Source organism: Sorghum bicolor, chromosome 4, assembly GCF_000003195.3.
Source record: "Sorghum bicolor cultivar BTx623 chromosome 4, Sorghum_bicolor_NCBIv3, whole genome shotgun sequence".
NCBI classification, from domain to species: domain Eukaryota; kingdom Viridiplantae; phylum Streptophyta; class Magnoliopsida; order Poales; family Poaceae; genus Sorghum; species Sorghum bicolor.
The window spans coordinates 56,041,569-56,055,484 of NC_012873.2; the positions used below are offsets into that span (position 1 = coordinate 56,041,569).

General features: G+C 38.6%; 2 protein-coding genes across 4 annotated transcripts; both read right to left on the reverse strand.

Moving 5' to 3' along the window:
* On the reverse strand, window positions 1,769–7,399 carry LOC8072443. Of its 3 annotated transcripts, none has more exons than XR_002452075.1 (11): window positions 7,176–7,310; window positions 6,894–7,061; window positions 6,621–6,754; window positions 6,245–6,526; window positions 5,482–5,612; window positions 4,702–4,828; window positions 3,137–3,229; window positions 2,635–2,697; window positions 2,465–2,562; window positions 2,246–2,353; window positions 1,769–2,153 (listed from the first exon to the last, which is right to left on the reverse strand). XR_002452075.1 is itself a non-coding variant. In XM_021458819.1 (11 exons), the coding sequence occupies exons 2-11, from the start codon at window positions 7,201–7,203 to the stop codon at window positions 2,338–2,340; spliced, it is 1,140 nt and encodes a 379-aa protein (XP_021314494.1). In that variant the 5' UTR covers window positions 7,204–7,212; window positions 7,284–7,399; the 3' UTR covers window positions 1,771–2,337. The 3 variants fall into 3 exon arrangements, 2 of the variants coding, with proteins under 2 accessions (XP_021314494.1, XP_021314493.1); XM_021458819.1 differs by having other exon boundaries at window positions 1,771–2,353; window positions 7,176–7,212; window positions 7,284–7,399; XM_021458818.1 differs by having other exon boundaries at window positions 1,771–2,353.
* On the reverse strand, window positions 8,611–13,715 carry LOC8056939 (outer envelope pore protein 37, chloroplastic). Its single transcript, XM_002454109.2, has 6 exons — window positions 13,123–13,715; window positions 12,510–12,599; window positions 11,832–12,002; window positions 11,655–11,749; window positions 9,879–9,999; window positions 8,611–9,152 (listed from the first exon to the last, which is right to left on the reverse strand). Exons 1-6 carry the CDS (start codon window positions 13,621–13,623, stop codon window positions 9,021–9,023), a joined length of 1,110 nt encoding a protein of 369 aa, XP_002454154.1. The 5' UTR covers window positions 13,624–13,715; the 3' UTR covers window positions 8,611–9,020.

Sequence of the window (13,916 nt, forward strand, 5' to 3'; positions counted from 1 at the left end):
TTCATAAAACTTTTGGCTCCGCCACTAACTGAAACAAGTGACCTAACATGCAACACAACAATCCAAGATGTGAACTTGACTGTTCAATCAAACCCAGGCGAAAAGAGAATCATGCAATATTTCTAGTAAAATCTCTCATCAAGTTAGAGTTTGATTCCTAAGTATGCAAATCTCTCGTCAAATTAGGGTTCCTTTACCAAACCCCTGATTAGGACCATTGATCTTTGCCTGGTTGCACGCCCCGGTGTGGCCTTGGTGGAGAAGGGGATCGCCCGACCGGCGTCGCTGTTGGGGAGCGCGGTGTGCCTAGCGTTTTATTGAACTCCGAACAAGGACAACGTTCCGATCATGGGAAAGCAAAGTGGGAGTAGAGGTAGAGGAGAGGTGCTTTTCCCGCGCAGCGTTCCAATGCGCGACGGAGGCCATCGAACGCGGGACGCCTGATCGCCGCCCTCTGCTTTGCTCTCGATGCGTGGTGTCATGTCGTCCATCATGGGAGACTGTAAAGAGCGATTGGCCTGCAAAAGTAAAAGATTTATTCTTGTTTGTTTTGTAGTTAGAACAAACATTAATGTTTATGATAGAAAAGGAGCAGAAAAACTTCTATGGATACACTTCTTTTTTTTAGGTTCGTATTATGCAACACCTTGTTCGGACCATATTACACTATATATCATTATTTGATAAACTGAAAAATGCTTTCTTTTTCTCTGATTCAAGTAGAAATACAAATGGAAAAAAATTGAAGGGTATTCAGAAAAATAAAAATCTCGTCAAAAAAACTACTTCGTCTACCCATTTTTCTAATATATTTATGCATTTGCTCATGATTATGGATTAAATAGTTTTGAACCTGTGGAATTTTTTTGTTGTAACAACAAGAAATATAGTATAATACTCGTGAAACATTTAATTATTCGAATGTATCAGCATATTTTGCGATTAATTCAGTTAATTATCCTAACAGATCTTTAGCGAAAGTGACTAGTTGTCATTCCAAACTCCTTACTCTTCCTCATCAATTTCATTGCCTTAATGGCAACAGTCTGATCGCTTTGTTTGATAAATGGTGATGTGTGACAGCACAGTGTCACACAGGCAATCGTGTTTGCTCAGCAAATCTCCTGTCGGATCAGCAGCGTCCTTAGTAGGATCAAGGATGTGTATAACAACGAGCCGAAACCTACCGTTATAGAACCGTGGAAAAACCAAAACCATTACCTTACATACCATTGGCTGCGAAAGGAATGTGTCGTTTGTCGTAAGTAGATGGCGAGTGCCCTGGGCTACATGGTATCATTTACTGCATGTAACAGAAGTGCTAGGAAAAACTCAATGTTGATTCTGTGTAGATTATAAAGAAGATAATTTGGGAATCATGATAGATATGTCGTTGTTTTTAGTTAATGTATAGACTTTATAAGAACATCAAGGAATTGTTGCGGTCTTTATGTAGTTAGGCTTGACCAACCTTGTAAAGGTATTACGCAACATGTGAAACATAATTACGAATCAAATGTCATGCATATCATGATTTCCCTGAAAGTGCATTTGGCCCACTAAGTAGGTCTTGGTGTATTGACGACAAAACAATTAAGAAACTAATGAGTTTAGTTGAAAGATGTTTATAAATGGGTTTAGAGAGCCCTCAATGACATTCAAGGCAAATGACGGCTCATGGATAATTTTCAAGGTTTAAATTCGTTTTATTTTGAAATTTGAGTTTAGGCATGTTGTTCTATCAAGAGGGATGTGAATCTGACACTTGGATGAACCCAGATGCTCAATAATAATAAACTAAAATCAATCTAGGTGATATAATGGATCATGCTGAGCTTGTAGAAGGTTTTTCTGCACTCTGGAGGTCGGAAGTTTGACTTGCTCTGAGAGCACAGCGCAAGCCACGTCACCTTCTCAGGCTCTGTAGGGTCGGAAAGTTCCAACTTGGATCAGAAGCTCCAACTCCACAGGGTTTCGCGAGCATATATCGGAAGTACCTTGGATGTCGGAAGTTCCAAAAATAAGAACTTTCACTAACTTCACAGAATAACGACCAGTTTTGGGGGCTGGTTATGCGCCAGGAACCCTAACAAGTGCTCCAAAGCTACTCTCTCTTCCTCCCTCATTCCATTCTTGAAGATTTGAGCAAGGAACTGAATGAGAGCACAGATTCTCGTGAGAAAGCTAGAGCACTTGTAATCTGATTTTGGCTGGCAAAATGTGGACAGTGAACCAAACGCCGCACCTAGGTCATGAGGAGCGTATCCAGTGCCTAAGAATTACTTCAATCATTCAAGTGCAATAACTTCATATTTGAACACCACAATCTCGTTTCTTTCACAGCAATGGCCATCTGCAATTGAAATAAACAAAGGCTCTCAAAATTTTAAATTGTAATAAAAACTACATCATAACATTAATCAACAGTGAGACACGAAAACTTCTATTGTGTTCGAGAAATAACCTGTTACAAAAGGAATTGCCATATTCGACAGAACCATTTTCCCATATATTCAGCATCGCAATAAATTTGGTGTTATCTCTTGGTCTTTGTATCACTGCCTGATTTCCCATACAGAGGAGAAGTATCAACAGGAAGAAACTGTGGAAATTAATATAGTTATCCAAACTAACCTGGAGGATCGTTGCCTTCTGGGATTTCATAGCAACCACCGTATCAAGAAGAATCGCAGTAAGCTGTGAATAGGAAAGAAAACATTGCATGAACTACACAAAGTATGATAAGGCTTTCAAATAGTATGACAGGAGTGTCTAAATTCTCCATCCAAAGTAGGGTGAAGATAGATGTGAAGTGAGTTGTTGCGAATTAGTAGATTGCTATTAATGACGTGAATTATAACCAATTTTCACTATGGAAAGAGTAATTTTCACCATGTTATGAAATACTAGAAAGTGCAGTGTCAGGAAAATGAAGGTATTTTTGTTAACTAACATTGTCTGGAACTCAAAACATTTCGATATGCATATGCTTAAACAGACAATTCCGCAACTTCAATGATAACAACCATATCTTTTGAAACAAACATTCATGGTGTTATAATGTAAAACAAGCGATCTAAATTTGCAAGTTGTCATGTAGACAGTATTAAGGATTTGCACCCACAAAATGACAAACCTGAGCTACAGAATACAGAACAACCCCATCGATACTGCAGATGATATCACCAGCCTCGATGCCTCCAAAATTTGCTGATGATATTCCAGATATCTACACAAATTATATGTGATTCAGCCAATGAAAATGGAAAAGTTAAAAGAAAATCATGTAAACAAAACATGCTACTATTAGCTAATAATGTTCTAAAGAAGAAAAGTACACTCAGCGACAATTTCCACAAACTGCAATCCCTACCTTAATTTTATATTTGTTGTACTTCTCAAAAAATGTAAATAACTATCTAGGGGATTTTGTGTTAAAAGAGAGGTTATCTGTAACTGCACACAATACATAGTGTTGCCAACAATTACGCATATATACAAATCATAAAGTTAATGGTTTAGAAGTTATGGGTACGATAGTAACAGGATATTAATTTAGGCCATACTTGGTTTGTCCCATCAGGCCTCGACGCCATTGTGTATATATATATATATATATCATTTAATTGCTAATCGCTAAGTTTATAATTTTGAAAGTATATTCCTCCTCCTCCCTCTCTCTGTTAACATTTTTTTTAACTTTAAATACATAACTCTGTTAACATTCACCATATAGTGGACCTAATGTTACATCTTTCAATCTTTCGCATCTGATCCATCTTGCAAAATCGTTACCAGTCCTTCATCATCTTCCACCTCCACCATATCTGCTTCAGTCCTCCCATCAATAGCATCACCACTCAGCTGATAGTGGAACTCTTTCCTATTGGCCAGGATTTTCTTATCCTTCCTCTATTAACTCCCTAACTCAGAATCCCAATCCTTCATACATGCTTCCAGCCAACTAGGACTACAGCTCCCTCCCCCTCCCCCCCCCCCCCCCCCAAAAAAAAAGAAAAAGTAATGGCAACTATTTTTTTTACCCCTGTTCCTATAGCAAAAAGGATCGACATATCAGTAAATCGTTGAAGCTCAAGTTGCACTCAACGAGTTCAAAAGAATGAATGTCTAGAATAATACGAGTATAAAGAAAATATACAGTATGCTATTGCTCTAGTTTAGTTTTTGCATTTTAGGGCTAATGTAACTCTAAAGGTCAGTGCAATCAGGCAAATTACTTTTTCAGTAACAAACTAGCAACAAAAGGAAGTTTCCAATCAGTCCACCCCGTAAAGAAAGTTTAAGGAAATGAAAAGGTATTGCACCCAGATTTGTCCCCACTTGTTTTGGGTTTTGACTAATGAATATCACATTCAGTCTGATTCAGTTTCGAAAACAGTGAACTGAACTTAATATCAAGAACGGTGCACAACTGAACCATACTTCTTCATACTGAATTTGATATCCCTTCGTATCCAGAATTCCAGATATGAGAAAATAAACTTATGCGATTCATAATAAATAGATATATAACTATAATGCTGAAGGATCACCATGGTACTAAACAAATAATCGCTAATGCAGTTACTAAATGTATTTGCGAGTGAGAATAGTTTTCTTTTTGCGAGCGAGAATAGGGATGGCTCATCAGATTTATTTATTCCGTCCTGTCCTGTGGGGGGGATCTACATTTATGACTACCTGGTCTACCACAACTCCAACTCCACAAGATAGGTTGGGGAACTTGAGGCATAAAATTTCCAGATTGCTTAGTTCCAAACTGTGAAGAGCATGTCCCCTTATGCAGACACAAGGCTGCTTGAGTGTCCTGCATTCAGCATAAGATTTGCAACCTTCTCAATAGTAAACGATAAGTGCAGTGGTAGACAAATGCTTGCAGTGAGTCCTTATTACATTACTACAATAATGCCTACCCTACTTTGTTCCGGTTCACATTACTAGGGACTAGCTCCAGTAATTTATAAACCACAGAGGTGCCGACCATTTTTTAATGCTTAAACTAGCATGGTGAATGTAGATTATAGATGGTGATTCAAAATCATAACATGAAGAAGAATAAGAAATACAAAGTAGTCACCATGGAATAATATCGAGAGCAAGTGATGCTACAAACAATGAAGATATGACAGTTAAGAAAGAAAAAGAGCAACTAAAACTCAATGAGCGCTGTTATCGCAGAATAGATTTAAGGATTCTAAGCTAACAAGTAAGCTAATAGAAATAGCTTCTTGCATAACCCTTGCATAAAAAACAACAGTAATATCGTTTCAAACCAAAAGAAACCATATCCTTGCTGCTAAAGGACCTCTATACAAAGTTAAACTATTAAAAACTACTTCACATGCATCCAACTTACTTAGGCATGCACATGTTAAAATACATCTGTGCAAGGGTACACACACAAAGCTAAACAATACAATGTATATGACATAACCAAGGCCCAAAGAGAATAAATAGCACCTGAACTCCTTGAAGTGTTTCACACATCTTGCCATAATCTCGGTTGGCACGATATGAGTGGTGTCCTTGCCAAAAAAAGTGATGCCAATGATTCTTCTTTCAAAGTCTACGACTAGCCCCCCGATAAAAATCTGGTACAATACGACAAACCCAAAAATAATACTAATGTAAGTCTTCACATCATCCTGAATATTGGCAGGATATGCATATACCGTTTCAAATTATTGAAAACATCTCCCATGAAGCATTTGAATTTCAGAAATCATTGGAATGATTAGTGCATAAAAGAAGAGGTTAAATTTATATCATCATGATCTATAATGAGTAACTAAGGTTACACGATATGCGCACCATAATAAAAAGAGTATGACTTCTAATTGAAGTTATATGTTCTTTCACAAGCCTTGTAACCATTCAAGAGTAACTAAAATATTCAGCAAACTATATATGGTGCCTTACCAGCTTGCAAAACTAATTTGACATGCAGCCTTTCTTTAATTCCTATAATGAATATTCATTCATATTCACATCTCTTTTACTCACAATTAATTTTTTTCTCGAATATGCAAAGATTTGCATGTCTTTGTATTTAAGAAGAAGATGTTTTTACAACGCACACGGGCGCGCTAGGGATGATAAAGTATACAAAAGGCAGCCTCCCTAGCCTGATTACACATGGCGATTACTTGCGGACTAATTCTCCTAGGTGGCGCGCTCCCGCCTCGACTCACAATTAATATTTAAATATTGTATTATTTCTTACCTTATTAACAGGACAGGTACAGAGCAAAAGCTCACTGCAGTCCAACTTGCTTCTTTTACGAATCATGTTCCCCTGTCTCACCAGTAAAGCTCGTGACTTGGAGTCCCGAGCTACAGCTATCACAGGCCGACCCAGCAAGGAGTAACATTCAGGAAGGTCATTAAGCGCCACCATGGGAAGATCAAACTGTATCTCAACAGCGACAACAGCAATATTATAGTGCAAATTGCACATTGAGATGCACCCATTGATAGTCCTTTTGTCGTGCAGAAGCACTTCAATCTGTGATCATTAAATCAAAGCCTATTTATCCAGGATTCCCCACATCAATGAAGAAGGAAGTGAGTACATCCATCAAATCTGCTGTTACGCTGACCTTAACTTCATCCGCTTTGTAAGCATCATGGTCGGTGTCAGGTTTCCTAACCAGCGTAGCTGAGGTGAGTATCCATGTCTCCGAACCCACATGATTGACCACTGTGCCTGTGCAACCAAACAGAGGCTTCCCATCTGCACAATTGTGTAGCAGAACAGGATCGAAGTTTCACTCACAAGCTTAGCTTGATGAACGAGAAACATCTGTAAAACTTGATGATGGAAAACACAGAGCCAATGCGGATGCGGTACAGGTGGAGAGCAGTGAAAGTACCAACAGGAGAGACAAGTGAGACGATGGATTTGGACAGGCATAACACCACTTGCTTTGCATTCAGGGCTTCTTGGGTGAAACCCTCTGGATCGCTAGGATCATCCTCTTCAGCCTCCATATCCGAATCGCCTTTTAGATCCCCAAAAAAAGCATTGCTCCAGAGTGCATCTAAGGAATTAAATTAAACAACCAAAAAACGGTCGTTAAAAAAAGGTCGGGAGCCGAGGGGGAGGGGGAAGAGCACGGGAGGGGCATAAAAAATTTCTATAATTTTGCCATCACCTATTGGACTTGCATTGTCTTGGGCCATCTCCGAGATCTGCAAGAAAAACAAAAACGGGATGAGCTTGGTAATTTTTTCCTGTATATATAATCGAAGCTGGCGATTACTCCAGGGAATCCGCGGCAGGAAGGCGGACTTCTTGGACCCTAATTTATTTATTTATCTGATTATTTGGACAATACGCAGCTGCCGCGCCTTAAAAATAAAAACCTACGAGAAGTTTTTTTTTTGAAACTTACGAGAAGTATTACTATTACTATGTAAATTACGTCAATCTTGTGCCCTGAGGAAGAAATACTTAATCAGCCCGTAAATGAGCGGAATTGCATTAGTAGGGACATGGGAGAGAGCATGATATGCTATGCTCCTCGTATGAGTTATGATAAGAAAATGTTTAAACATTTTTTAGTTCATTAAGCTCGTTTGCGGAGGACGACAGAACATGGTAGAGGCAACGACGGAACAGAAATATTCCAAACTGACGCTTGGTTTAGTTCTAAAAAATTTTACAAATTTTTTTCACATTCTCTGTCATATTAAATTTTATGTACACACATAGAACATTAAATATAAATAAAAAATAACTAATTATATAGTCTATCTGTAATTTATGAGACGAATCTTTTGAGCCTAGTTAGTTCATAACTGGACAATATTTATCAAATATAAACGAAAATGTTACAGTATTCATTTGCAAAAAAAAGGAACTAAACAAGGCCTGAACCACATCGTTTTTTATATTTAATCTGATCGAATTCGTATTTTCTTATCCGACTTTACCGTTTTCGTTTCGTAGTAGAAAACGGTTTAGACATTTTTTTCGATCTTTTTCTACTTTTAGTTTAAAATATTCCAACTTCAAAATTCGGTTTAAATCGAATTTGACAACTGCACAGCCGCACAGGTCACACAGTATAGGCTACTCACCACAAAGCTATGTTTTTTCTATTGGTAGTGAGGTGCCCTCTCTTATATGGACGACACCTAATCATATCTCGCTATTAATTGCTTATTCTAGACTTATGTGGGTTATTGTGTTAAATACCTAAAACGAAGGATAATGCACTTTTTAATTATTATATACACTTGAACTTGATTATTATGCATGTACTTAATCACTGTGTTCGGTATAAATCTACTCGAATTAGTTTGTTTTTAAAATTCTTAATATTTTGTAAGTTGTTCATATTTCCGTGTGACTTTACCGGTTTTTTTATTTTCATATTTCAAATATATAAGTAGAAAACAATTTAAGTGTTTTTTACTGTTTTCGAACGTTTTCATCATTAGGGAGAGGGCATGCTATGCTCCTCTTTTTTGTTGGAAGGAAATCTGCATGTCATTTTATTAAGAAATAAAACTACATGCTCATTTTCCTCCAAATTCTTTTGAAATTCTTGCACTCCAATGGGTTCTTGGCAATTGGACATTGAATTATGTTTAATGTACGATCATGTGATATTTGTTGGATATATGAATAAATCAATAATCACCCGGTGTCTCTTACATAAATCCCAAATCCCTAGTCTAAAATCTGAAAGGAGCCCCGTACTCTAAGCTCTACCCATTAAGCCATTAAAGAATAAGTACAATCGCCCTAAGGGCAAGCCTCTATGTTCCCACATGAAAAGATAGTACACAAGCAGCGAACTTGGGTTAACCCTGATCTTCAGTAGGCTTCACATAAATTTTGGATTGCTTCTGGAGCTGCATACTATGTACAATAGTTGAAAGTACATGATAAATAGGAAGAGCTCATGAATTGTGTTCGTTGTTGACCTACGCAGACTGCAACTTCGCCCAAGCCTTTGGAGTCTCCACATAAATGGATAACTTACATCAGGTTACAGATCCCATCGTTTCTTCACATTGAAGAGGAAGACAGGATTTCTGAGATTATCCTGGGGTACTTGAAGCATAAGCTGAAGTTTTGTTTTCATTGGCGCAGTCTTCGCTTTGCCCCCTTCTTCTCCAACCTAACATAAAAAAGCATTCCATAAAATTAATATATTACTCTACTCATGTCATATGCAATTCAAAGTTTGAAACCATCAGAAGGCCATGCTAGTTTCAATCTCAATAATGGTAATTGTCAATGTGACGTAGGATATAAAGGTTGATCCATGACAATCGTTGCTTTGGTATCCTCAAACAACCATTTTACCAAAGGCGCCAATAAGAACAATTATAGTCCCTAAGATTTAAATATTCAGTGCAAAATATGGCCCATATCTTATGTTCAATGTACTCATTATTATAAGTGCATTCCACAATAAATTGAGAAACAACAATATCATACTTAAGGCCTCAGGGCTTTGGACTACTGAACAGCAATCTAATACCTTAGCAAGTATCCTTATTTCAGGGTTCAAACAAGAAAATAACTTGGTCCCTACTCTACTAGTATAAGGTTCTCTATAAATACAATAAAGGACATGCATAACTGAAACCTGATAACCTATGGAATCCCCACCCCCCAACAAATACAATCTTTATATAGCAAAACCAAACCACAATTACTGCACCTCCTTATGGACATTGTATTTTGGTTTTATTCATTTTTCCCAACATAGTGTCGCCTTGAATACATTGCAAGGTTGCAAACACCAGCAATAAGAAGTGTGAAATGCAAGTTTTGCTTATTTTCAAACTCATCTGCTCTATATCTTATAACCAAAGTAAGAGATGCTGCTGTACCATACCCAAAGAGAAGCCCATCCAACTCGCACCTCAGAATCATAACCAGCTTTCACTTTGAAATTTTTACCCACTGTATGCTTATAAACAGCATTCCAGTCATCAGTGTCGAAGCTGTAATGATAGCTGAAAGGAGGGGAAGTCAATGTTACCACCAGAAAAACGAATCTACTGCAGAAAGAGGATGATGCATGAAACATGCAGTAATCCTTCAAAACAATTGCAAGTAACTTCTTTCAACTTTAATCATGGGAATATGGTGACCATAAGTTCTAGCAAGTAGCAACTGCATAGATAGTAGTGTTCGATAAAAGATCATACGAAAATAACCAACAAAATAGGAGGAAAGACATTGAACTGCTAAAGATAAGCCAATTTTCGTTTGTAGTTATTTAATTATGCTTTGTAACAAAATATTTAGCAGGCAGAACACTGCAGTACAGTGTTAAGATCCTGAATACCACCAACATACAGGCAGAGCATGTTGCTGACTTTTTAGAATCTGAAGATAAACTTACAATGTATGGCAAAATCTTGAGCGAACATTAATTAAGAATATAGTATGATCAAAAGTTGCAAAATGTAAGAGTGCTTTTATCAATAGTTTAAACCCTTCAGATTTTGTGAAGCAAACTTCTTGTGCAGATAAAGTAATTAAATATTGTAAGAAGTCCATTTTACTCCCCTTAAGTACAGCCCAAGTCCATTTACACCGCTAAACTATGATTTGGCTTGCTTAACCCCCTCTCTTTCTTAAAACGATTCATTATTCACCTTTTGCTCTTACGGCAGTCACAATGTGCTCCAAAAGCAGGCAATAGACAATAAATGCACTCCTACTGCTGGGTAGCAACCATTGTGGAACCAGTAAAAAACAAAAGCCCCAATAGCACTATAGTGGCGGGCTGGCGGCTAGTTAGAGAGTCTGGGTTTGTTTGAGTGAGATCAGTTTGGTACTTGATCTGCACAATCTCTATAGGGGCGTCACAGTTACAAGCACCGTGGAGATAGAGAATCTTCGCGTACAAGTCCCCCTCTCCATTGCAATTCAGCAAGATGGTACTGCAACTATTCCAATACAGGAAGAAGGTAGTAAACTTGTATCTGGTTTGAATCTGTTACATGAGTTTGTGTGATCGATGTGTTGTTTGAAGCAAGAATATTCAGGGCTGGGCACGTCAACTAATGAAGGTAACAAGACAAGCTTCGTGAAACTAGTTCTGATGTCTGTACTCTGTAGGAGAGAAACAGAGAGACGAGAGAAAGGAGAAAATGCCAAGGAGAAACAAAGAGTTTCAGGCGGCAATATGTATGTCAAAAACCAGTCTCCATGTCAAAAGCCGGCCAAGCTAGCATTCTTGACCGGCAAAACAGCTCAACCCTCTCTCCATGCAGACGAAATCAGGATCAAAAAAAGCAAAAGACGAATAGTGATCTGGATTAAGAAAAAGAGGGTGTTAACTAAATCGCACTTTAGCAGGTTAAGTGGACTCCAATGATACTTCAGGGGGACTAAAATGGAGTTCTTTGAATATTCTTTTCATTGCTGAAGGTGGCTTGTTTTTTCTCTAATGAACACATCATCAAGAAAGCTTTGCTAATTTGTAGCAAAACAGATAGAACACAAGTGCAATTCACATAATAGTTACTGGAAGTAACTTGAGAAATTAAAGACCTGAAGCATTAACAGTGCAGAGACCTTGTGACGAAAAAAAAAGTTTGTGGATGCATTTATAAATGGGCACAAGATAATGTTCACAGAACAATGATCATAGACTCACCTCAACTTATCAGAAGGACCAATACGCCTTTTGAAGCCTATGGATACTGCATTAGAAGGCAATGAGACACTTGGAACTAAAGTTAATTCTTTGTCCTGCCACAGAAAACGTATCAACAGAATCAAACTTAACAGGAAGTCCAAAAAACATAACAAAGAAAAGCATTAGATAGCTCACCTTATAACAATATCTTAGATTAAGATCATTTTCATCGTACTGAGCAGTAAGAACACCGTCCAAGAAATCAGATTTTCCAATCCCATATACAGACAGCACCTTCTCATCATCTTCATTTCTCCTCTCTTCTACTGAAACTTGACCAATAGGAAAGTGGAACGTTGCCCTTGGCTGCCAAATAAAATTAAAAAGGAGAAACCTTTTACATTTATTAACAGTGTTTAGATCGCATATACTATTAGCCAAAAGAGAAACCGATGAAATGTCCTTTTAACATAAATGTGTATAGTATTCGCAAAATCTCTGAAATGCAACTTTAAGATATATGGTTCATTTCATGATGCAACTAAAAATAGAAAATATAGAGGTCAAAATGTACAAGAATATTTCAGATAACAGTATAACACAGTCAAAATAGTATTCAAATGGTCAGTATTTTAATATTACAAACCTCTTTATTCTATTAGGAGTAGTGTTTCTAGTACTTCCCAAGGGTAAAAGTGATACCAGAGCATGGATTAACTCCCTAGTTTAATTCCATGACAATGAAAAATCAAGATTTATCTGAACGCATAACAATGATCACAGCCTAATAGGACATCTGAACCTTGTTAGAATACCTAAACTATTTGATAAAGGATTAAAAAATTTCACCAGTAAAGGAACCTAGATACTCACCAAACCACTGTAAGGCACCAAAGATGATAACTCCAGTTTATATAACGGATCACCCAAACTAGTGATCACCGAAACTTCTCCTTGTTGTGCCTGAGAAACCAAGGAAAGGCGCATTAAACCCAAAATATATATTTTTTTAGAGCAACCCAATATTACATTGGCACTTCAACTTAGCAAATTTGACAGGGTGTTTAGTTCCAAAAAAAATGCAAAATACAAAATACCAATTACTTTGGAACGATGGAATGCAAAATGCCAAAATTTTGAGGGTCATGTTTAGTTCCATTCAAAATACAGAATTTATTGCCCTCATGAGGCCGGTTCTTTTGGGGTTTTTTTTTTTTGGCCTCTAAAATCCAAAATGGAGAATAACCACCTTTTTGCCAAAATTTTTGTTTTAGTTCCATTTTGTAAAATAATGAACCAAACCCAAAATTTTTTGGAACAGGAGGAAAACTAAACACCCCCTGAATATAAAATGACCTAGTGAATGAAAGAAAAAAAATACTCCCTAAACAGAGTAATGTATGAAGTTTAAGTGCAACTAATATGCAAATTTTATTTGTTGACCACTTGTAAAGCCATTCCTTGACTCAAATTTACGGCGCAATACCTTGACATCGTGCGAGGCACGGAGCTGGACGGCGCCTCCGGGAAGCGAGCAGTCTCCGCGGAGCAGCGCGTTGCGTGCCTCGACGTCGTAGAACACGGAGAAGTGCTTGGTGATGAGCCCCACCAACGGCGCGGCGAAGAGCTGCTGAAGCGGGTCCCCTTCCTCCCCGTCCCCTTGCCACTGCCCCTGCGGGTCGCTCTGGAAGGAGAGCCGCAGCTTGGCGAGGTCCCCCGCGAGCTTGCACGACACCTTGTTCACGAACACGCCCTCCTCGCTATCGTACTCCGTGGTCACGCGCAGGCTCGGCAGCCTCCGCGACCGTGGGACCACAGGCTCCGGAGGTGGCAGCGGGGGAGGAGGAGGCGGTGGCGGCGGGGGCGGGGAGAGGAAGGTGAAGGGGGAGCGCAGCTCGCTGAGCCATGGGGGAAGCTTGATGTTGAGATTAAGGGGATTGGGGTTCTGGGCAGCTGCGGAGGTGGTCGTGGCGGCGGCGGACGCCATGGTGGCGGCGGAGGAAGCGAGGCGAAGCGGCGGAGTCGGAAGAATCAAATGGAGGACGAGGGAAGGGAAGTGGGAAAAATACCTGCGTGGGATTCGGGAGGCCTAGGAATCCTGCGTCCGGTAGTTTTTTTATTTAGGACCCGGATCTATTGCTTATTCCGGCTAGTGCACTGCTTGCTACACTATAAGTAAATTACCGTATGGCCCTTCATGACGTGTGCTAGTTGCACCTTGTGAATAAACAAAAAGTATACTTAACCCCTTCAACTATTATCAACTATTAATGGTAATAT